The 19,579-nt window shown below is 57.8% G+C and overlaps 2 protein-coding genes across 2 annotated transcripts in view; both read right to left on the minus strand.

The window, feature by feature from the left end:
• Positions 1-379: 379 nt before the first annotated feature.
• SLC31A2 (solute carrier family 31 member 2) lies at positions 380-3,611 on the minus strand. The gene is made up of 4 exons (XM_042879061.1): positions 3,541-3,611; positions 1,645-1,711; positions 1,273-1,480; positions 380-1,062 (listed from the first exon to the last, which is right to left on the minus strand). The coding sequence occupies exons 1-4, from the start codon at positions 3,544-3,546 to the stop codon at positions 864-866; spliced, it is 480 nt and encodes a 159-aa protein (XP_042734995.1). The 5' UTR covers positions 3,547-3,611; the 3' UTR covers positions 380-863.
• A 612-nt stretch (positions 3,612-4,223) lies between these two features.
• COL27A1 (collagen type XXVII alpha 1 chain) overlaps positions 4,224-19,579 on the minus strand; it is a 44,340-nt gene continuing 28,984 nt past the window's right edge. Inside the window, exons 11-68 of the mRNA XM_042879072.1 lie at positions 19,466-19,519; positions 18,915-18,968; positions 17,902-18,009; positions 17,744-17,797; positions 17,366-17,419; positions 17,235-17,279; positions 16,943-16,996; positions 16,559-16,603; positions 16,411-16,464; positions 16,281-16,325; positions 16,137-16,190; positions 15,995-16,039; positions 15,788-15,841; positions 15,556-15,600; positions 15,098-15,151; positions 14,854-14,961; positions 14,341-14,394; positions 14,008-14,061; positions 13,803-13,847; positions 13,628-13,681; positions 13,450-13,494; positions 13,074-13,127; positions 12,860-12,913; positions 12,471-12,524; positions 12,223-12,276; positions 11,969-12,022; positions 11,761-11,805; positions 11,422-11,466; positions 11,191-11,298; positions 10,985-11,038; positions 10,756-10,809; positions 10,522-10,575; positions 10,338-10,445; positions 10,208-10,261; positions 9,986-10,096; positions 9,632-9,685; positions 9,451-9,504; positions 9,243-9,296; positions 8,820-8,873; positions 8,477-8,584; positions 8,306-8,359; positions 8,152-8,205; positions 7,890-7,943; positions 7,696-7,749; positions 7,511-7,564; positions 7,308-7,361; positions 6,803-6,856; positions 6,592-6,645; positions 6,453-6,506; positions 6,317-6,370; positions 6,219-6,236; positions 6,065-6,118; positions 5,881-5,943; positions 5,616-5,781; positions 5,215-5,321; positions 4,873-4,953; positions 4,530-4,712; positions 4,224-4,373 (exon numbers count right to left, since the gene is read on the minus strand). Of these exons, the coding sequence (XP_042735006.1) occupies positions 4,224-4,373; positions 4,530-4,712; positions 4,873-4,953; positions 5,215-5,321; positions 5,616-5,781; positions 5,881-5,943; positions 6,065-6,118; positions 6,219-6,236; positions 6,317-6,370; positions 6,453-6,506; positions 6,592-6,645; positions 6,803-6,856; positions 7,308-7,361; positions 7,511-7,564; positions 7,696-7,749; positions 7,890-7,943; positions 8,152-8,205; positions 8,306-8,359; positions 8,477-8,584; positions 8,820-8,873; positions 9,243-9,296; positions 9,451-9,504; positions 9,632-9,685; positions 9,986-10,096; positions 10,208-10,261; positions 10,338-10,445; positions 10,522-10,575; positions 10,756-10,809; positions 10,985-11,038; positions 11,191-11,298; positions 11,422-11,466; positions 11,761-11,805; positions 11,969-12,022; positions 12,223-12,276; positions 12,471-12,524; positions 12,860-12,913; positions 13,074-13,127; positions 13,450-13,494; positions 13,628-13,681; positions 13,803-13,847; positions 14,008-14,061; positions 14,341-14,394; positions 14,854-14,961; positions 15,098-15,151; positions 15,556-15,600; positions 15,788-15,841; positions 15,995-16,039; positions 16,137-16,190; positions 16,281-16,325; positions 16,411-16,464; positions 16,559-16,603; positions 16,943-16,996; positions 17,235-17,279; positions 17,366-17,419; positions 17,744-17,797; positions 17,902-18,009; positions 18,915-18,968; positions 19,466-19,519 (3,768 nt within the window). The remainder of the gene's footprint in view (positions 4,374-4,529; positions 4,713-4,872; positions 4,954-5,214; positions 5,322-5,615; positions 5,782-5,880; positions 5,944-6,064; positions 6,119-6,218; positions 6,237-6,316; positions 6,371-6,452; positions 6,507-6,591; positions 6,646-6,802; positions 6,857-7,307; positions 7,362-7,510; positions 7,565-7,695; positions 7,750-7,889; positions 7,944-8,151; positions 8,206-8,305; positions 8,360-8,476; positions 8,585-8,819; positions 8,874-9,242; positions 9,297-9,450; positions 9,505-9,631; positions 9,686-9,985; positions 10,097-10,207; positions 10,262-10,337; positions 10,446-10,521; positions 10,576-10,755; positions 10,810-10,984; positions 11,039-11,190; positions 11,299-11,421; positions 11,467-11,760; positions 11,806-11,968; positions 12,023-12,222; positions 12,277-12,470; positions 12,525-12,859; positions 12,914-13,073; positions 13,128-13,449; positions 13,495-13,627; positions 13,682-13,802; positions 13,848-14,007; positions 14,062-14,340; positions 14,395-14,853; positions 14,962-15,097; positions 15,152-15,555; positions 15,601-15,787; positions 15,842-15,994; positions 16,040-16,136; positions 16,191-16,280; positions 16,326-16,410; positions 16,465-16,558; positions 16,604-16,942; positions 16,997-17,234; positions 17,280-17,365; positions 17,420-17,743; positions 17,798-17,901; positions 18,010-18,914; positions 18,969-19,465; positions 19,520-19,579) is intronic.

Raw genomic sequence — 19,579 nt, forward strand, 5'->3', positions numbered from 1 at the left:
CACCCCACCTTGCTGGCAGCACCCCCTGCCATCACACCAGCAGTGATGGGGCACAGCCCTGGGGCTTCAGCATAGGTCTGAGGGTCTGACACAGGCTCTGGGTAGGGATGCACTAAAAGCACTGGAGAGATGGTTGGGGCTGGGGTGTCTGCATGTACGTATGTGTGCACACCTGCAGCCCCTCCACAGCTCACCTCGACCCCGCTGTAGGTTTGGTGCCGCTGTTTCTGCTGCTGCAGGGGGTGCCCAGCCCAAACCACTGGGGGAGGCCCCCCCCGAAGTGCCTTGCTTTGGGAACTTCAGACCTGTCTCTTCCAAGATATTTTATTAAGAATGTTATACAAATGTTTTAAAATATATATATGCTTATAATAATTAATAAAAGAGAAAAAAAGCTTTATTTAAAACCAGAGGAGAGCATCCTTACTCCTAAACCCTGCTGCGAGCCAGGGCTCCTGTTGCTCTGCAGCACGCAGCAGCCAAGAGCTGAGCGATGCGGTGGTTTCATTGCCATGGGCATCCCAGCAGCAGCATGCCCTGACTCTAACCCTAAAGTGCTAAAATAGAGGTGCACAAGGCAGAGCCCTGCACCCACAAGGCACAGAGTGAGGGGGCATGAGCAGGGCTGAGTCCTGCCCAGCACACACCTGGGGCATCCCAGTGCCCCCCAGCAGCCATCACCCCCATCCCACAGCTATAAAGCTCCCTGAGAGCACAAGGATGGCCGCAGCAGTGGCAGAGCAGGGGACAGTCCCAGAGCCAGCCCCGTCCTGCCAGCACTGTGCATCCCAGCACTGGGATCCTTGGGGCTCTGTGTCCTGCATGGCACAGGGACAAGGATAGAGCCAGCAGAAGTGACAGTGCTACTGGATGGGATGAGAGGTGACAGCCCCGTTGCTCACCCAGAGCAGTGGGTACACCACAAAGTAGCCGATGGCAGAGCCTGCAACCACCCCAAGGAAGATCCATGCATTGTAGGACATGACAGCCAGCATCAGCGTGTAGCCCACCACCACCTGAACCACGTGGAGCAATGTCTGACCCACATGGTACTGGAACCACCTATGGGGAGAGAGAGAGGCCATCAGCATGGGAACAGCACAGGTGTCATTGCTGTGGGTGATCAGGATTTGGGCACTGCTTGGCAGCTGCAATAGCGGGGCAAACACAAACCTGGCCCTGAATGAATGGGGAAGGGATCACAGAGAGGGTGAAGGTGGTCCTTCTTTCCATTCCCATCTCCCCGCCCTCCCAGCACCCCCAGCCCCATACCTGCCCTGCACGGCCTCATGCTCCTGGACACAGCTGTCCTCACTGTCCCCACCACCACCATCCCCCTCGTTGGGGCCCAGCAGTGTGTCCTGGTTGAGGCTGGGGGGCACAGCCAGCAGTGCCCTCTGCAGCACTCTGGCTTTGCCCATCTTCACCACTTCATACAGCACGGAGAGCAGCAGGATCACCAGCACAGACAGCACCAGACCTGCACAAAGACAACCCCAAAACCGTCACCAGCAGCAGTGCTCTTTTCCCAAAAAAGAACAGCTTGCACTCAGCTGAGCAAATTGTTTTCAGCAGGGAGAATGGAAATGGTCTCCAACTATTTGCAGGGATGGAGGTGTTTGTTCATGTGGGGGCACAGCCTACCTGTGGGGCTGTGCACGCTCCAGAAGTCAAAGAGCAGCACCAGCCTATCTGAGAAGAAGAAGGTCATCTGCAAAGGAGACAAGAAAGCATTCAGGACCATCCCCTCCCATGCATTTGAAGGCAAAGCCGTGCTGGCAGAGCACCCAGGGAGCAGTGTGACAGCCGCCCCACGTGGCTGGGTGACACCAGTGGGAAATCCCACACTTGGGGTTTGGCCAAATGCTGCAAGTTCAGTTCAGTTCCAAAAACAGGAAGGGGAACTGCAGCTGCAAATCACAGGCATGCAATGCAGGCTTGGCATGCAGTGCTGCTAGGGGAAGCCCTGACCTATTCCTGTCGCAGACACCCAGCCATGTCCCACTGCCCTGCATGCACAGCCAGGACTCCAGAGATGGGAGTTGATGGCAGGCAGGCACCAGCTGCTGGGTGCTGTCTGGAGCCTGCAGCAAAAGTGGCGTGACAGCAACACCTGGGATCCCGCTGCGCTCTTCTACCTCCCACGGGCTTCTCTTGCCTTGCCTTGCCTTGCCTTGCCTTGCCTTGGCAGGCTGCTCCAGATGCACCCACAGATGCCAGATGTTCTCCGTCCAGATGGAAACCAGCTGCTCCTTTCTATGAACACTGCCCCAAATCTGCAGCCTCTGCACCCCGTGGTGGGGTCTGTGTTCTGGAGATGGGTGGAAGGGGGTAGCACAGCCACCCAATGTCAGCACCTCCAGCTCAGAACATCCCTGCAGGGTTTGCTTTCAACCTGTGACTAAATCCCATTTGGGGCCATTTTGCAGTGGAGCAGAGGATCCAGAGAGCTTTATCACGTCGAAATAGGAGAAGGAGCTTCTAGCCCATGGCTCTTCCCCAATGAAACCACCTCCGAGCTGAGGTCACCACTGCTGATTCTTCTTTCTTCACCACAGCCACATGCTCCACGTTTTCCTCCTCCATGCAGGAGCTCACACCACCCAGCTGTCCCCAACCATCCCCAGATGTCCCCCTCTGCTCAGCCACAACCTGGACCATCCACGGTCACATTTTGGGACCAGCTTTGGCCAGGAATCCCATCCCATAAGCAGAGGCACCTGTGCTGCAGCCAGGCTCTAATTACACACTCTGGCCGCTCATTACCAAAGCACATTAGGACGTGTAATTGCCTTATTCTTTTAAGCTTCCTTTGGCAATAGATTTATGATAATTAGCCATCAAATGAAACTACTTCTCCTTTGCACACCTCAACTGCCAGGGTGGGCAGAGAGGAGGCAACACTACGTTGGGGGCACAGGAACAGAAGTGATGTGCAGAAGGTCTCCATGCTGCTGCCTTCGAGCTGCTGCCCTGTGCCGCTGAGTACCCAAGTGTGTTTATGGAGCTGATAGGATGCTCCTCGGGCTGGCAGCCACAAACACATCTGAGCACAGGGTGATGGCACACCCATGCAGCGATGGCAGCCCTGGCTGCGAGTTTCTGCTGTGAGCGCTGCGTGGGCACGGGGTGGGGACGGCGAGTTTGGGGCGAGCGGGTTTGGCAACCCCGTTGTAGTCATAAACACAAAGCACGGGGCTGAAAGGGGAAGCGGGGCAAAGCCGTACGGGAAGACGTGCAGCGCTGCAGGGAGAAACGTCCGGGAGGAGATGAGGGTGGAAAGGGCTTGGGGAGGTCGGGAAGGAGCAGGATGCGGCCGTGCTGAGGGGTCCGGCCCCAAAGGAAGGGATGCGCTGCACCGCCCGACGGGGTGGGCGGACAGAGCTGGACGGAGGGGGGGGAGCGGAGAGCTGAGGGAGTGCGGATGCTGCGAGGGGTGGGACGGCACGGCATAGCACGGCATAGCACGGCATAGCACGGCATAGCACGGCATAGCAAGGCATAGCACGGCACGGTGCATTGCCCCGGCAGCAGCCTCACCTCCATGGCGCCGATGCGGAGCGCAGCCCGTCTCGTCCCGTCCCGTCCCGGCTCGGATCAGCACGGCGCTGCCGAGTGACGCGTGATGCGGGGTACGTCGGGAGTTGTAGTGCGGCTGCGGGACCGCCCCGTGCCGTGCTGTGCCGTGCTGTGCCGTGCTGTGCCGTGCTGTGCCGTGAACACGTCCTCGTTTGCACCCAAGCCCGACCGACCACGAGGAGGAACCCCCCACAAAGGCAGGCGCTGGGGCTGCCCCTGCCTCATTTTCCCCAGTTGTGAGCACACCTCCCAGTGCTGGGGAAGGAAATAGGGGTGTGTGTGAAGTATTGCTTTTTTAGTTCTTGGTGTGTTTATCCTGTGGCCAGATGTGGCTCTGCAGTTATTAAGGCTCCGCTTGCTGCTTGAAGTAAGGAAAACAGCAAACAAAGGATAATCCCCTTTCCCCATCCAGCAGTGTTTCTGCTCTTTGTTTCTCCTCTGCTACGATCACAAGACCCCCTTCCCCTCCACTCATTAAATCAACACCTTCTCATATGTATATTACATATATATATATATAATTTATAGAGAAATGACTTTGTAAACAATGTTCTTCTACTTCAGGAGGAAGTGTAGTCCATGGCATAACGCAGCTACAAACACAGCATCCCAGCCTGGGGCCAACCCTGCCTGACTCCCAGCGCTCAGCTGAAGCAGACAGGGCCAATGGTGAACCCAAACTGGTGCAAGGCATCACCATCGTGGAACACAGCCAGGTCCCGTAGGGGCAGCAGGGCCAGCTCCTCCGTGACGAAGTGGAAGATGGTGTCAGTGATGGAGGAGTCGTTGTCAGGCTGAAAGGACCATGAGCAGAGCTGAGACCCCCGGCTGGGCTCACCCCCTATCCCAGCTCCATCCCACCCGGATCCATGGGGATGCTCTGACCCAGCTCAATCCTGAGCCCTGGGTTTGCAGTGCTGAGGATGCTGCCACGTCCCAGTCCCGCTCACCAGGCAGCCCTGCAGCGTGGCCACGTAGCTCTGCTCCCGGGTGTCAGCCAGGAAGCGGATTTCCTTCTGGGGCTGACGGTGGTGAGGCGCGGGGCGGCAGGAATAGGAGATCTTCTGGGCAGCCCTATGGCTGTGCAGGCGCAGGAAGCGCAGCTGCACTGCGTTGGCCCCTGTGTACTCCAGCTGCAGGGACAACCAGAGAGACATGGGGTGTAGGATCCCCAAAGCCAGGATGGGATGCAACCCTATGGAAGCAAGGGTTGGGATTTGTGTTCTGCAAAATGCAGCCAATAGGGAAGGGGGGACCCTGGGAAGGGCTCTGTAACCCCCTGGGGGCACTCACCACGAAGCCTCCAGGCAGAGCACTGAACCACTCAAAGGTGTGCATGGAGGCATAGGAGCTCAGCCAAGCTTTGATGGGAACCTGCAGGGATTGGGGACCTTGTCACTCTGTCCTAGCAAGGGATGGTAGCACTGCTGTGCTGTCAGATCCACCCCCACCAGCTCCAAACCTATTGAGGCGTGCATCCACCCTGAAGCACGAGGATGGGAAACCACCATCCTCACCCCAAACTGCTGCCACCACTCCCTGCAGTGACTGCAGTCACTGCAGCACGGCACCAGCATTACTGTCCTTCTGCAGCCATCCCAGCACCTTGGCTGAAGGTGACCCCTGGGGCTGTACCTGGTTGTGCACAGGGGGTATGCAGGTCTCAGCACCTGCTGTGAAGTTACAGAAGGCCACGAAAGCATCCCGAGGGCTGCCCTGGTTGGGGTCGATGTAGTAATGCCCTGTGGGAATGCAGAGTGGAGCTGACGGTGCAGGGGAGGCAGAATGTGTGGTCTCAGGCTGCAAACCCCCAAGCAGGGGCTGCACTGTGTTATTTCTCTTCCTTGCACCCCCACACTCTCCTTGCATGCATGTGAGCACCCCAAGGTGCAGCTCCCTTTGAGCATCCTGGGGCCAGAGACCACAAATCCTACTGAGCTGAAGCCCAAATCCTCATTCCCTCTTAAAAGCATTTATAAAGGAAATCCATCCCCCCTGCCTCGTCCCCTGGCTGGGGGCACAAGGCAGCCCTGTACCATCAGGCAGGTTGGGGTGGGCCAGCAGCAGTTCCTTGCAGGTGGCTGCAGGTTTGTCCTTGGTGCCATCGGGGTGTTCAACGAGTGTTCTCAGCTCACGGCTCAGGTCGTCCAGCAGAGCCAGCACTGTGGTACGGTTCAGGCGGTCGGCAGGATAAATCAGGTGCTGGAAGGTGATGGGGAGGGATAGCCCCCTTTCCCCCCCTCCCACCAGGCAGCAGGGTGCCAGGGGTGGAAGACCCCAGACCAGCACAGCATCACGCACCCACAGCTCCTCCTTAGATAGCATCAGCACTGGCCCGCTGGGTCCGGGAGGACCAGCCAGCCCCTGGGTGACAGTGACAACAGCGGTGACACTCCAACCCTCGCAGCACTGCCCCTCCACGTGGCACCAACCACCGCTTCAGTTCCCCACGAAGGGCACAAGGGACACTGGTGGCTCTTCTTACCGGTGGTCCTGGCTTGCCCCTGGCACCTGGGTGGCCCAGGAAACCTTTCAGTCCCTGTCAAAGGGTGGAGAGGAAGATGAAAGATGAGCAAAGAGGTGAGGTGTTGCCTTGCATCCCCAGATCAGACATGGGGCCGTCCTCACCCTGCACTCACCTTCTGTCCAGGCAAGCCCTGGAAGAGAAGAGCAAAAGGACTCTGAGCAGGAGCAAATGCCCCTTTAGACCCCACACATTGAGGACTGAAGCACCTACCGGCTTCCCAGGGAGCCCAGGCAGTCCTCGTGGGCCGGGGGGGCCAGCATCACCCTGCAGAGGGACAGGGGTCACAAACCGGTCCCTGTCCCCAGTTACTCTTTGCTGGTGCATTCTGCACCAACCCCATCAGTACCTGCTCTCCCTTGGGTCCTGGTCGCCCAGGAGTGCCCTGGGGTCCGTGCTTGCCCTAGGGGACATGGAGAGATGTCACAGGGTGTTACACAGGGTGACATAGGGAGCAAGGGGGGAAGAGCTGCGAGCCCCCCACGCACCTTGAAGCCATCGTCCCCGTGCTGCCCCAGGTGACCCCTGTTGCCCTTCTCACCCTACGGGAAAAAGAGAAGCTGTTGCAGCAAGGAGAGGCTGGGAATGGCTGGGGACACTGGCTGGTGCACTGCAGCACCGTGGCACATGTCAGCCTGGAGGCAGCTCCTGGGGCCACACGTCCCCCATGTGGGGGTGGGCATGGCATGTGTCACCCACCTTGGGTCCTTTGTGTCCAGGGTCCCCTCTGAAGCCCTTCAGCCCAGGGATGCCCTAGGAGAGAAGCAGCAGCCCTCTGGCCCTGCACACCTCTCTGTCACGGAGGGCCCTCGGCAGCCAGGAGGATTTGGTGAATGTGGGGAGTTTTTAGGGATCTTGAGGCATTCCTCATCATGGCTTAGTTTACCCTTCTGGCAAGCCATCTGTGCCCTTAGGAACCACTGTTACTGATGCAGACCAGTTCTCTTGGCTGCCTGCAGACTTCTTGTCTCTGTTTGCATTTGGTGACGTTTCCAAAGCTGGGACTTTTTTTAATAGAGAAGCAGCAATCCCAGCAATTCAAGTAACTCTTTGATGGTTTCTTTTGCCAGTGCTTTGGATGCTGATTTGGGAGGAGTGGGTGGGCTGAGAGCCATGAAACAATGGGAAGTCCCTGCTTTGACTTTTGGGGTTGGGCAGCAAATGGAGAGCAGGGGATACCCTCCAGCTTAGTGCCAGTACTCACATACAGTCCCTGTAGGCCCTGGGGCCCTGCCAGCCCCTCATCACCTTGATGGCCCTGCAATGCAGAAACATTAGTGGGGGGCAGGAAGGGATGGGGACAGAGCCCTGGCTCCAAGACATGCTGCCCCTCTATCAGCTATCCTTCAGAAAAGGCACCAAAGGATGAGTACCACAGCATCCCTGGCACTGATGGGGTCACCCTACCTTGGGTCCACGGGAGCCCCTGTGTGCCCGGTGCCCCACCTTGCCTCGCTTGCCCTGGAAACAGGAGATTGAAGACTTGTGAGCCACTCAAGCAGCTCAAATGCACTGACCTGACTGCCTGCATCCCCTCACTGCCACTCTGGGGACACAGCCCAGCTCTCCGTAGGGGCAGCAGTGCCCTTTACCCGTCTTCCAGCTTCTCCAGGAGCCCCTTCTGGCCCTTCCTGCCCCACATCACCCTGGGGAGAGAAGAGATGAAGATGTGAGTCACCAGCAGTGGGGGGTGAGGGGCTGCTGCCTGCACGGACCTGGGGATGTCACTGGGGTGGTGCTGCAGAGCTGACCCCAGTGTCCCCATGCAGGATGCTGCTGGCATTACCTTTTCTCCTTTATGACCTTTCTGCCCTTGGGGACCGGTTTGTCCTGGAGAGCCCTAAAATCCCAAAGGAGAAAGAAATCCCTCTTTGAGAATGCCGTGCCCAAGATTCTTTTTCCTTGCTCTCACCATGCACAGGAAGAGGGCTTGAGATGACGTCTCTTTTGGGTTGCAGCAGGATCAAGGAGTGCTCCATGTGAGCATTTCCTATGATCCCAGGAAATCTCAGCCACCCACTCTAGTACAGCTCCCCCCACCCTCTCACCATGTGCCCTGGTTCTCCCACTGTGCCTGGCTCCCCTTTGGCACCCATGAGGCCCTAAGAAGAAGAAGAACAAATAAATCCACCCTGCTCCATGGGCAGGTGGCAGCGCTCAGCTTGAAGAGCTGAGGACACAAAGGCAGAGGGTGGCACTCACCTCAATGCCATCAGACCCTGGGACTCCAGCATTGCCCGGTGGCCCAAGAGGACCCTGCATTCATTGGGAGACAAAGCACGGGGCCCTCAGCTCTGAGTTGATCCCCATGGGACCCCAAGGTTTGGTCCACCACCAATCCATGCCTCAGTTTCCCCACAGAGCCCCACTCACCTGTCGACCCGGCTGCCCCCGTGTGCCTACTGCTCCCCCAGCTCCTCGGTGCCCAATGTAGCCCTTGAAGCCAGGGCCTCCTGGCCGCCCAGGTGCACCCACTGAGCCCTATGGGACACACAGTTCTCATCAGCCAGCAGGTGCTGGCCCCTAAGTGCCTACCTGCCCCATCACAGCAAGCATCTCCTCTTGCGCGTCCCATGGAGCCACCCACCATCCTCAAACAGCAATCCCTGAGCTGAGGAGCAGCCTCTGCGCGCCCCCTGCCTCCCCCCCAGCAGTGACAACAGCCCCAAGGTTAATCATCAAAAGCTCTTCAGCCTGTTCCATGCTGGGAACTCACCACAGGGCCAGGATGGCCACGGTCTCCCTTTGCTCCATCCTGTCCTGTGGGTCCCTGTGTGGACGTTGGGCATTCAGCACAAACTCACCCCACCATATGCCCCATGCTCAGACCCTTGGGAGCATCTTCTCCCTCCCATTGCATTCTGCCAGGTGTGGGAGTGATGCCAGGTGACACCTGGGTGCCACAGGGACATTGATGTGCTGATGGCAGCAGTGCACAAGGCTTCAGCACCGTGGGTGCCAGGCTGAATTTTGGGACTGGGAGTGTATATCCTCTCAGTTCCCCTTACTTCATTTCTGCCCCTTTCCCTCTCCCCTCCCCCCAACAGTCTGGGCCAAGAAGTCCTTCAGCTTCACTTTGTGCTGCAAGCAGTGAATCCCCTGCAAGCTCCAAGCTCCACCAGTGCACACACAGCAGTACCTCCGGCCCAGCTGCTCCAGCAGCTCCATCCCTGCCACAGGGTCCTGCATCACCCTGAGAAGAAAAAGAAATGCTTCCAGCTCTGCCCTCAGCTCCCAGCCCTTCAGCCCTTGGTGAACTGTCCCTGTGACACATCCCTACTGTCTCCCCACCAAGACTTGGGAAGAGACCAGAGATGGAGAAGGGCTGCAGCATCGCCCCACTCTACCTTCGCTCCTTCGAGACCATGGAGCCCAGGAGGGCCTCGCAGACCTGTCCCACCCTGTTTGGGGCAGAGGAAAAGAGCCACTGACCCAGTAGAGCCAGGCTGCAGCCCAGCATCCCATTCACAGGTGTCCCATTGCCAGGGTCTGCAGCCACCCCAATGGGGTGGGGAGATGCTGACTCACAGAGCGTCCCCGGGCTCCGGTGGTTCCTGCGGCACCACTGACACCAACCTGGCCCTGGGGGAGAGAGATGGATGTGGTCAGTGGGGGGAAGGCAGGGTAGACCCAGTGAGATGGGTGTACATCCACGAGGATAAGAGCAGTGGCCCTGGGGCTGCTTGCAAACGGAGAGTGAAACCCATGGACATTGAAAAGGGAACCAGCGTGAGTGTCACACCCATGGGATAAAGCACTCCCTAAATAAAAGTTGTTACTTGGCATTTTTCACAGCTCCCAGACCCAAGGTCTGCTGGGCTAAGTGCTCCTCCTCATCACCCCGCACCCAACTGCATCCTTGCAGCCCGCAGCTGTACTTGCCAGCAGCCCCTCCTGGCCCTTCTCTCCTTTGCGGCCTTTCTCTCCAGCCTCCCCTGGTGCAGCTCCCAGTCCCGGCACTCCAGGAGGGCCTTGGGGGCCAGCATCTCCCTGCTCCAGGATAAACATGAAGAAATAGTGATGAAATGAGTTTCTGGATGGAGACACATCAGCTCACAGGTTCTGATGCCACCTCTGAGCCCCATATCTCCATTGTCTCCGCACCTTTCGTCCCTGTGGTCCTGGCTCACCCAGCTCTCCAGCATCACCAACATCCCCCTGCCAAGGGAAGAAGCATCAGCATCCAACACAGCAGCCCCATCTCAGCTGTGTCCCAGGGGACCTGTGCTCACACCTCCTTCCCTTGCTGCCCAGGTCCCCCTGGCAGCCCTGCTGGCCCACGTTCTCCTCGCTCCCCGCAAGCACCGCTGACACCTGGAGCTCCACGAGGTCCTGCATCACCCTGCAAAGGATGGAGGCCACTTGTTCCTGGCTGATGCTACCCCATGGAACTGACCTGCTGGCCCCATAGAACTGACCTGATGGCCCTTGAGCCCCGGCCGCCCCTCAGCTCCCGCAGGTCCTGGCAGTCCCTGCAGAAGAATCACACTTTGGGACCCACCTCATCCCCTGCTCCATGGCTGGAGGTCTCTCCTGGAATGCTGCTGCCTCCATATCCCCACATTGCTCAAAGCCCTTTCCTTGGCTTTCCCCCTGCTTCGGCTAAGGATCAGCAGGAGATACAAAGAGAGGGCAAAACATCCCGTACCTACCTGCTCACCATTCAGCCCACTGGCGCCGGCTTCCCCAGAACACCCCAGGACACCCTGCCAGGGCACACAGGGGCAGAGAGCTGCAGCATCCCTCCAGCACAGCCAGTGCTAGCTGGAGGGCTTGCAAGGCACCATCCCCTTGTGTTGGGCAAATGGGGTTCAGTGGCAACCCAGGGATCAGCCCCAGTGCCAATGAGGGGAAACAGCTCTCCTCCTCCTCTTCCCATACCTGCTCGCCTCGCATCCCTGAAGGCCCCTCAGGTCCTCTTGGACCTTCTTGGCCCTGCAGACAAACAATCCCCATTAACAGCACAGTGCAGTGATAACCCAGCAGGACCCTGCAGCCTGGATGCTGAGGACCCAGCACCCCCACACCCAAGCCCCCTGTACCTCCCTCAATGCTGAGCAGCCTCATCCCAATGGCATCCCACTCACCGGGTACCCAGGAGGGCCAGCAGCCCCTGCTGCTCCAGGTGCCCCCATTTCCCCCACTAAGCCAGGCTTCCCGGGCACGCCGTGCAACCCCCGTACACCAGGAGCTCCCTGAAAGGCCAGAAGGATATTTAGGATCCCAGGCAGTGTGTGGGTCTTGTTCTCCATCACCTCTCTCCCACTCCATCACACAGCATGCAGCTCCAACTCTGCAAAGCGCAGCTCCCCACTCACCGGCAGCCCTGGGAATCCCCGAGGACCCGGCTCTCCTGCTCTTCCCTGAAACAAGAGAGACCCCGAGCAGGCTGCAGCAGAGCCAAAAACCCTGCCCAGGCCATCCCCACTAGACAGCAGCAAAACAAACCCTCAGCAAATGGAGCTGGGGAACACACTGCCAATGCCATTGGCATTGCACACCGTGCACCGCAGGGTGTTGCATGGAATACGTTGTGTTGTACAGCACGGCACGCATTGCAGGGCATTGCATGGCATGTGTTGCTTAGCACACGTTGCATGGCGTGTGGCACAGGGCATTGCATGGCTGCAGGACAAAACAAGCAGACCCAGCCCTACCTGGGAGCCAGGAGCACCTCGTGGGCCGGGGGGGCCTGGTGGGGCCTGGGGGAAGACAGAGACATCAGGGTGCCATGCTCAGCCCTAGCTGCAGCCCTACACATCCCCTTCCCCCCAATCTGCTCCTTAATGCTGGTAATAAAGATTTCCCATTTCTCTGCATCCTGCAGGGAATTGGAGCTGCCCAGAGGCAGCCAAAAGCCCTCACCCTGGGACCAGCTTTTCCAGGGAATCCTGGTGGGCCTTGAGCTCCAGCTTCTCCCTGTTTGAGGACAAATGATAAATCCTTTCTGCCACCTGTTATAATGCAGTAGCTCCTTAAGAGGGGAAAAAAATAGCAGTCCATCATCTTATACAGGAGGCACAGCAGGTGAAGCGCAGGGAGAGCTGCTGGCTCATTCTGAATGGGGCTGGATCCTGCCCCACAGCCCCATAGGATCAGCACCCCAATCCTGGCTCTACCTTGTCTCCCCTGTGCCCTGGCTTCCCACGATCGCCAGCCAGTCCTGGGTAGCCCTAGGGAGAGGATGGTGTTAGGGTGATGTTGGGAGGCACTCAGGGCTGTGCAGCAGCAGTGGGGTTTGGGGGAAGCAGTGGTGATGCTTAGGGCCCAGTGCCTTTCTTGGCTCTGGCTCATTGACCTTATCCCACATGGATCCATCACCCCTTCCTTGGTTCCCATGCCTCTCCTGGGCAGCCACAGCACTTACATACATGCCGACCGGCCCCTGTGGTCCCTCCAAGCCAGGTTTCCCAGGCAGACCCTGCCAGGAGACAGAGCCCTCAGCACCCTGCTCATGTGCTCTGGGCTGGGCAGATCCATGGGGCAAGAGAATGTGCACCCCCAAAAGCCTCCACAAGATGTGCGTGCCCCTTTGTGCTCCACATCCAGGCTGTCTGAGAAATCTGTGTCCCCCTGCGTTGCCCCAGTGGGAATGTGGGTCTGAACCTCATGCTGAGGAGCAGCTCAGATCCCCCCCAATCTTCAGTCAACCCTGGTGCATCCGAAGCTGAGCAACCACCTGGATGCTCCCCACACCAGCCAAGGGACACTTATTGCCAGCAGGACACCCAACCCATCCCCATCCCCAGCTCTCACCTTTGGACCCATGCAACCTGGGTCTCCATCAGTTCCAGGTTTTCCTTGGGGCCCCTTTGGAAGTGTTTAGGGAGGAGATTTCAGTCAATCTGACCATTTGCTGGTTCCCCAAGGAGGGGACAATCCCAGCCCTCCCCAGACACCCTTGCTGCTTTCCCACACATACGAGTGCAGAATAGGAAAAGGGGGGGGGATCCATGCAGGTTATCCTTACTGTGGGTCCAGGAGGTCCTGCATGCCCTCTGCCCCCCTGCACACCTACAAAGCCCTGTAGGGAAGGGCAGAGGATGAGCTCTGGAGGAAAGGGAAAGGAGCACAAGGATGGCAGACAGAGATGGTGATAGGAGAGCAAAGGCAGAACACGGGGAATGGAGAGGCTCTCCAGCAGAGCAAGTGTTAAGAAACCTTTGGAATGGAAAACTTGCCATCAGTGATAAGGAACGACAATTTTGCAAAACCTATTTCTTAAATGCACCCTTCTCATTTCGTCTCCTTTGCCCTTCCAGCTTCCCTTGTCCTTCCCCAGGGCAGGGAGCTGCAGAGATGTGGATAGACAGAAACGAGGCAGAAGGACACGCAGCTCTACTCACCGGTGCTCCCATCCTGCCTGGGCTACCCACAGCCCCGGGGGGACCCTGCAGGGTAAGGCAGGGGGTGGTGAGGATGGAGAGGCAGGGGCAGCCGTTCCATCCCATCCCATCCCTGCAACCTCAGCCACATGCAGGCAGGTCGGTAGACAATATATAGGATGTAGTGTAGAATGGGAACCTGTATACCAGGCTTTCCTTCTGTGCCTTCTGCTCCAGGGATGCCTCTTGAGCCCTGGAAAGAGGATCTCACCTCAAAGCAGAGCCTGGTGACAGATACCACAGCTTCCCAACAGCTGTGCCCTCCCACAGTGGCCAAAATCCCCAGCCTCATGCACATGGCATCACCTACTTACAGGAGCTCCTGGGACTCCAACCAGCCCACGTTGGCCCCCACGGCCCTGGAAAGGATTGAGCACTGAGAAAAGATTCTTTCTGGCAGGAGTAACACTAATGGAGATTCAACAGGGATCACTCAGCAAATGGCCCCTGTGCTGTTCTGTCTCCATCCTCAAAGATGCTTCAAAATTGAGCTGTAGGCAACCACAGCCCATTAGTTACCCTGGCACCCCGTGGTCCTGGCATTCCCTTTGGGCCATCAGGTCCTCGGCCTCCCTACAATTCACCCAGAGAGAAGTGCTGTCATTTTAGGTAGCACTGAGGTTCCCCCCAACCCTTCCACCTCAGAATGGATACAAGGTGCCATGAACTGGGGACATGAGGCTGGGGACCTCTATGGTTGGCTTCAGCACTGAGTGGCAGTGTGACACCGTCCACCAGGTGCTGGCACTCATGCTGGGGCTCCAGGGCATGGTGGCCACATCCCTGCCCCTTCCTGCAGGGGTGAGGGTTGCCCATGGGCTACCACAACGCAGTGCCAAAACCATCACTGGCCTTCGGTCCTTCGCTGCTGTTCAGCCCCACTGGACCCATCTGCCCTTCTTCTCCCTGTGGGAAAAAAATAGAACAGAAATGGCTGAGAGAATCATAGAGTGAATACAAAAGGTGGGTGTGCTGAGCTCCCGTGGGCTCAGACACAGCCGTGGTGCTCCTGCACAGGTGGCTCAGACCAATGAATACAGCAGCAGTGCATAAGGCAGCACAGCCTAAAAGTGGGAAAGGCAGCAAAGATGAGCTGCGCTGCATCCCCATCTCCTAGGGATGTGGGAGGGTTCATTTCTCGTCCTGAAGAGTGATTGTGAGGGCAGATCCGGGGAGGCACCCCAACAGCCCTCTCATGATTGCCCAGGCTGCACAGCCCCTGCCTGATGCTGCATTTCCTCCCTGACTCCAGGTGACAAATGAGAGGTCCCAGAGCCTTCATCCCACAGAAAGAAGGATGTGGCCGGCAGAGCTGCCCACGCTCCCTTCACCCCTCCCAAGCTGCCTGCCCACCCCCAGCCTCACCTCAGGTCCTCGGGGTCCTGCTGCCCCGCGGGGTCCTGGGAAGCCCAATGAGCCCATCTGGCCCCGCAGCCCTGGGGGACCCGCAGCTCCTGGTGCTCCGCGCAGACCCTGGGCAGGAGGAAGATGGGAATGGATCAGCAGCACGGTGTGAGGTCACACACAGCACAGTGTGAGCACACGGCTGGGGCTGGTTGCTTTCCCAGACAAATGGAGCAGCTCCCAGCCATGGCCCTTTGCACTGTACCTTGCCTCCTTTGGCTCCCAGGTCTCCCTTGGCTCCGCTGGAACCCCGGCAGCCCTGTAAGAGCAGCAGAGGGGAGGGCACCCTCAGACTTGTTGGAGACCACAACCAAAGCTTGGTCAGATCCCATTTGGGGCACAGATGCCCATTTGGGTGTCACAGCGCTGGCTCTGCTCAAATCAGCATCCCATCCCATGTCAGCACCTCATCCTCATTAGAGACTTATTTATTTAACACAAGCTGAAGCACTCCCACTATCCTTGTCACCCCTAAAGCAGGTGACAGAGCACACTGACACCTCTGCCTGCTCCTCGTGGCACAGCACTTCAGACAAATCCAAAACTGCAATGCCACCTATTCCAGTGCCAACATGGATAAACTGATGAAACTGGTGCTTTGGGCTGCTTGATTGAGACTTTTCCACACCCTGAGCCATGCATGGTGTGGGTGCCATCACTCACCCGCTCTCCTTGGATGCCCTTGGACCCTGGCAGGCCAATAAACCCCTTCAGAGAGAGACACAAAACATGAGTTAGACAAAAAGAACACAACACAGAAAGAACTCTGCCAGTGGGGGTGGGCGTGTGGGAAGGGGGGGGTTGGGGCTGCTGGGATTATTCCACAGTGCTTTTGGGGTGCTTCAAGATGAGGATGGGACACCCCTCACCCTGCCATTCACCCCCATGGACTCACCACAGGTCCCTCCTGTCCTGATTGTCCCCTCATTCCAGGGACCCCCTCTGTGCCCTGCAAGGGGAACGCCAGCATCAGCCACCCCAGCATGATGTTTGTACAGCCAAAAGCAGCACAGACCCCAGGGGAGGGGGGTGCCTCAAAGGGAAACACTTGAACCCAAGTTCCAGCCCCACCAGAGGCCAAAACTAGAGGAGAAATTCTTACAGTGTCTCCTTTGGGACCGGAGGACCCCTCCATCCCAGCAGGACCCTGCAGAGAAGCATGCAGGGATGGAGCTCAGCAGCTCCTTTCCCAACTTGCACGTGTGCACCTCAGCAATGTAGGATGGCACCCACACATCATTTACCTGCATACCCCTGAGGCCGGGGGGGCCACGCTGTCCCTGCAAGCCCTGTGGCCCCTGAAAAACAGCAGAGGGGTGGAAAGCTCCCAGAACCCCCAGCTGCCCCCAAACACCCCGTTGCTGTGAGATTTGCCCATCCTGATATACCTTGGGACCATGGGGGCCAGGCAAGCCAGGAGGACCCATTTCTCCCTGTGGAGAGAGCAGTGAAAGGATTTGGTGAGCCCAGCAGCTGGAAAATCCCAAAGGACAGAGCAGGGAGCCTGGGAAGCCTCACCTGAGAGCCGTTGACTCCTTGGCACCCAACAGAACCTGGCTGGCCTGGCTGGCCCTGCAAGGCAAGAGCAATGCTCAGCCCTGGGGCTGTGGGGGCTGGGTTGGAGACCCCATAGCATTGCTGTGGGAAGTGGAGCACCGTGACTTACCATAGGGCCAGCAGGGCCTGAGGAACCCACTGAACCACCTTCTCCCTGAGGCAGCAGAGAACAGATGCCATTTTATGGTGTGATTTTCTGCTTTGAGTCTTCACATCCCCATTTCCCCCATTCTTCTTCGCATCATGCATCAAGGACTCTCCAGGCATCCATTATCCCTCTGTCCCTATTTCTTCCCTACTCCATGACCAAACCATTTCAGTTTCCCTTTTACCTCTCCTACAAATCCAATTCTTTCTCACTGGGATGCCTCCCGTTGACTAATGCTGTCATCATGCTGAGAGCAGGACAGAGCTCACAGCCTGGGCTTTGCCCCAGGGCTCCTTGCTCTTAATGGGGCAGGGCTGGAGACCCAGAGAAAGAAAAACCCCTCACCTCTGGCCCTGCAGGGCCCTGGAAGCCCATGGCACCCTTTAGACCTGCCATGCCCTAGGACAGAAGGCAGAGAGCTCTTAACAAAGTGCTGCTGTCACGTCCCTTGCAGCGGAATGGGGGGAGGCGTGGAGATCCTAAAGGTTTTCCCAAGGGCTGGGACATTTGCAAGGGGACGTGATCTCACCTCTCCAAAGCAAAGGCATTGATTATGGAAAGGGGAATGAGGATGTAGCAGGAGGGGAAGGAGCAATGTGCAAAGAGGAGGACATCCCATGCTCCTGCATCAACTCACGTGAGCTCCAGCAGGACCGGGCAGGCCGCCCTCTCCTTTCACCCCCTAAAAAAGCCAAGAGATGGAGGGCAGCATGGCCTCGGGGCAGGAGGCACAGGGAAGGCTGTGCAGGGCAAGGACAGGCACTGCACCTTCATTCCCTTCTCGCCTTTCTCCCCAGGAGGTCCAGGGTCACCCAAGAAGCCCTGGAAGGGAACAAGGCCAGTTGAGCCATAAGCAGAGCATCGGGAGCTAAACGCAGCTGCTGTGGCTCAAAGGAGCTTCGGTGTGGGGCAGGGGGTGGGGACCCTGCACCTTGCACTACATGCACCATCTCAGGAAGAAAAGAAATAGCCACAGATCTGGTCCCCAGTACACTGCTACCCTGCTCCAGTGACCCGCACTGCCCCGGCCAGCAGCAGCCACATGCAGTGAGGTTGAGCCCAAGGGCAAGAGATTCTCCATCTGGATGTTGAGACGATACTTACAGGGGAATGAAGTATAGGCCAGAAAAGCATAGGCCATCTCACCTCTTCTCCCTTCTCACCAGCCAGCCCCCGGTCCCCGCGGAAGCCCTGCATCCCCTGAGGAGATGAAGGAAGGAATGGGCTGAGCAATGCAACAACTCCCAGCCTCCCACATTCCCTGGGGTCACTGTGGGGTCTGGGCAGCATCACACAGCACTCACCTGCTCGCCAGGCAGTCCACACAGCCCAGGTTTGCCCCCCAAGCCAGGGGACCCATCCAAACCAGGCTGCCCTGCACGACCCGGCAAGCCCTGCAGCCCTGGCTTGCCCTGCAGAGAGAACCAGCACCATGAGCCCCTCCGTCAGCTGAGGGACTTGGGAACAGGCTGATGGGTGAGAACAGGAGAGCCAGAAGTGCATGCTGTGATGAAATGGAGAAGATGAACACTGAGCTCTTGCTCTGACAGCGGTGCCTCCGGCCACCATGTGCCCAACAGAGTGCTCATCACAGGGCATTGCTCCGGGCACTGCCAGCTCCACCCCTAAACTTGAACAGCGGAGCCACTGCCAGAAGCAAACTGGGAGTAGGGGAGAGCACTGGGAGGGAGCAGTAACAGTGAAAGCCCTCCGTGTCTGTCGCTCAGCTCTGAGGCACTCCAGCTGCCCTCAATCCTTCCCCATGTGCAGAGCTGAGGCTTGGGGCAGTTCTCCGTTTGTCCTCAGCTCCCTGGCAGCTCTGAATTAAGGCAGGAAAAAGCTCAATCTGGAACTGTCAGAAAGCATTTCCCTTCAAATTGCTTTGATTGTTCGGATTCCCCACGAAATCCCCAAAATCTGGGCTCAGAGTTTGAGGGAAGCAGGGAAAGATGTGACTTCTTTGGTGTCTTTCAGAGTGAGGAGCAGGTTTGGAAAACACAAAAGCTTGCTTGAAAAGATAGTCTTCTTCCAGCTCTTGTCCATTCCTAGCACAGCTGGCAGCACTGTCCCCATGCACACCCCTGCTGCACAGAGCAGGGTGGGCAGAGGACGCCTTGCAGCAGCCGAGCAGTGAGGAGGGGATTTGCTCTGACACCCAGAGCTCTGTGGTGTGGCTCCATTTCTTGCTCAAGATCTTAAACTCTAAATTTCTCCACCAGCTTTTGGAGCTGTGAAAGTCCAACACAGGCACCAGCCCCCCACCCTCCACCCCATCCTGCATTTGAGCATCCCTAGTCATGGGATGGGTGGCACTCACCATGTACCCCCGCTGGCCCTTCTCCCCCGGCTCTCCTGGCTCCCCACACAGCCCCTGTGTGCAAACACAAATCGAGTCAGCAAAAGTAGGCTGTGCCCCCGGATCATATTGCAGAAGTGAGAGATATATTGAGAGATGTCATGGCCTCGTAGGTAATGGTTATTGGAGAACAAGGAACAGTGCACAGAGAGCCGTGGAAATCGCATCCAAGGGTGGATCCGCATCCAAGTGCCCTGCAGCCCCTCTGCCCCACCTGTGACCCATTGCCAAGCACCACTTGAGCAGCTCCTTGACTTGTTCTGGTGGGTCTCCAAATGAACAAACACTGTCTTTATCCGAAACAAGTGGGCACAAACAGGAGCAGCACCAGGGGCTGGCAGAGGGGGGACAATGTCACAGAGCTGAGACATCACCTGTCCATCAGTGGACCACCAACAAGCAAACCTCTAGGCTGGAATCCCAAGTCCTCAAATTACAGCTGATTTTGAGGGAGTTCAGGGTTGCTTGGGAACCCAAAGTGTCCATGGGCACCTGGAGGTGGCTGTGCTTACCGGTATGCCTGCTTTCCCTGGGTGCCCTGGGGGGCCGGGGGCTCCAGGTTTTCTCTGCATTAAAGAGAAGTGTTGGTAGAGCAGATCTTGCTGTCAGAGTGCTTGGGTAGAGGA

This window comes from Lagopus leucura, unplaced genomic scaffold, assembly GCF_019238085.1.
Source record: "Lagopus leucura isolate 7727_CA_CO unplaced genomic scaffold, USGS_WTPT01 Super-Scaffold_100022, whole genome shotgun sequence".
Lineage (NCBI taxonomy): Eukaryota > Metazoa > Chordata > Aves > Galliformes > Phasianidae > Lagopus > Lagopus leucura.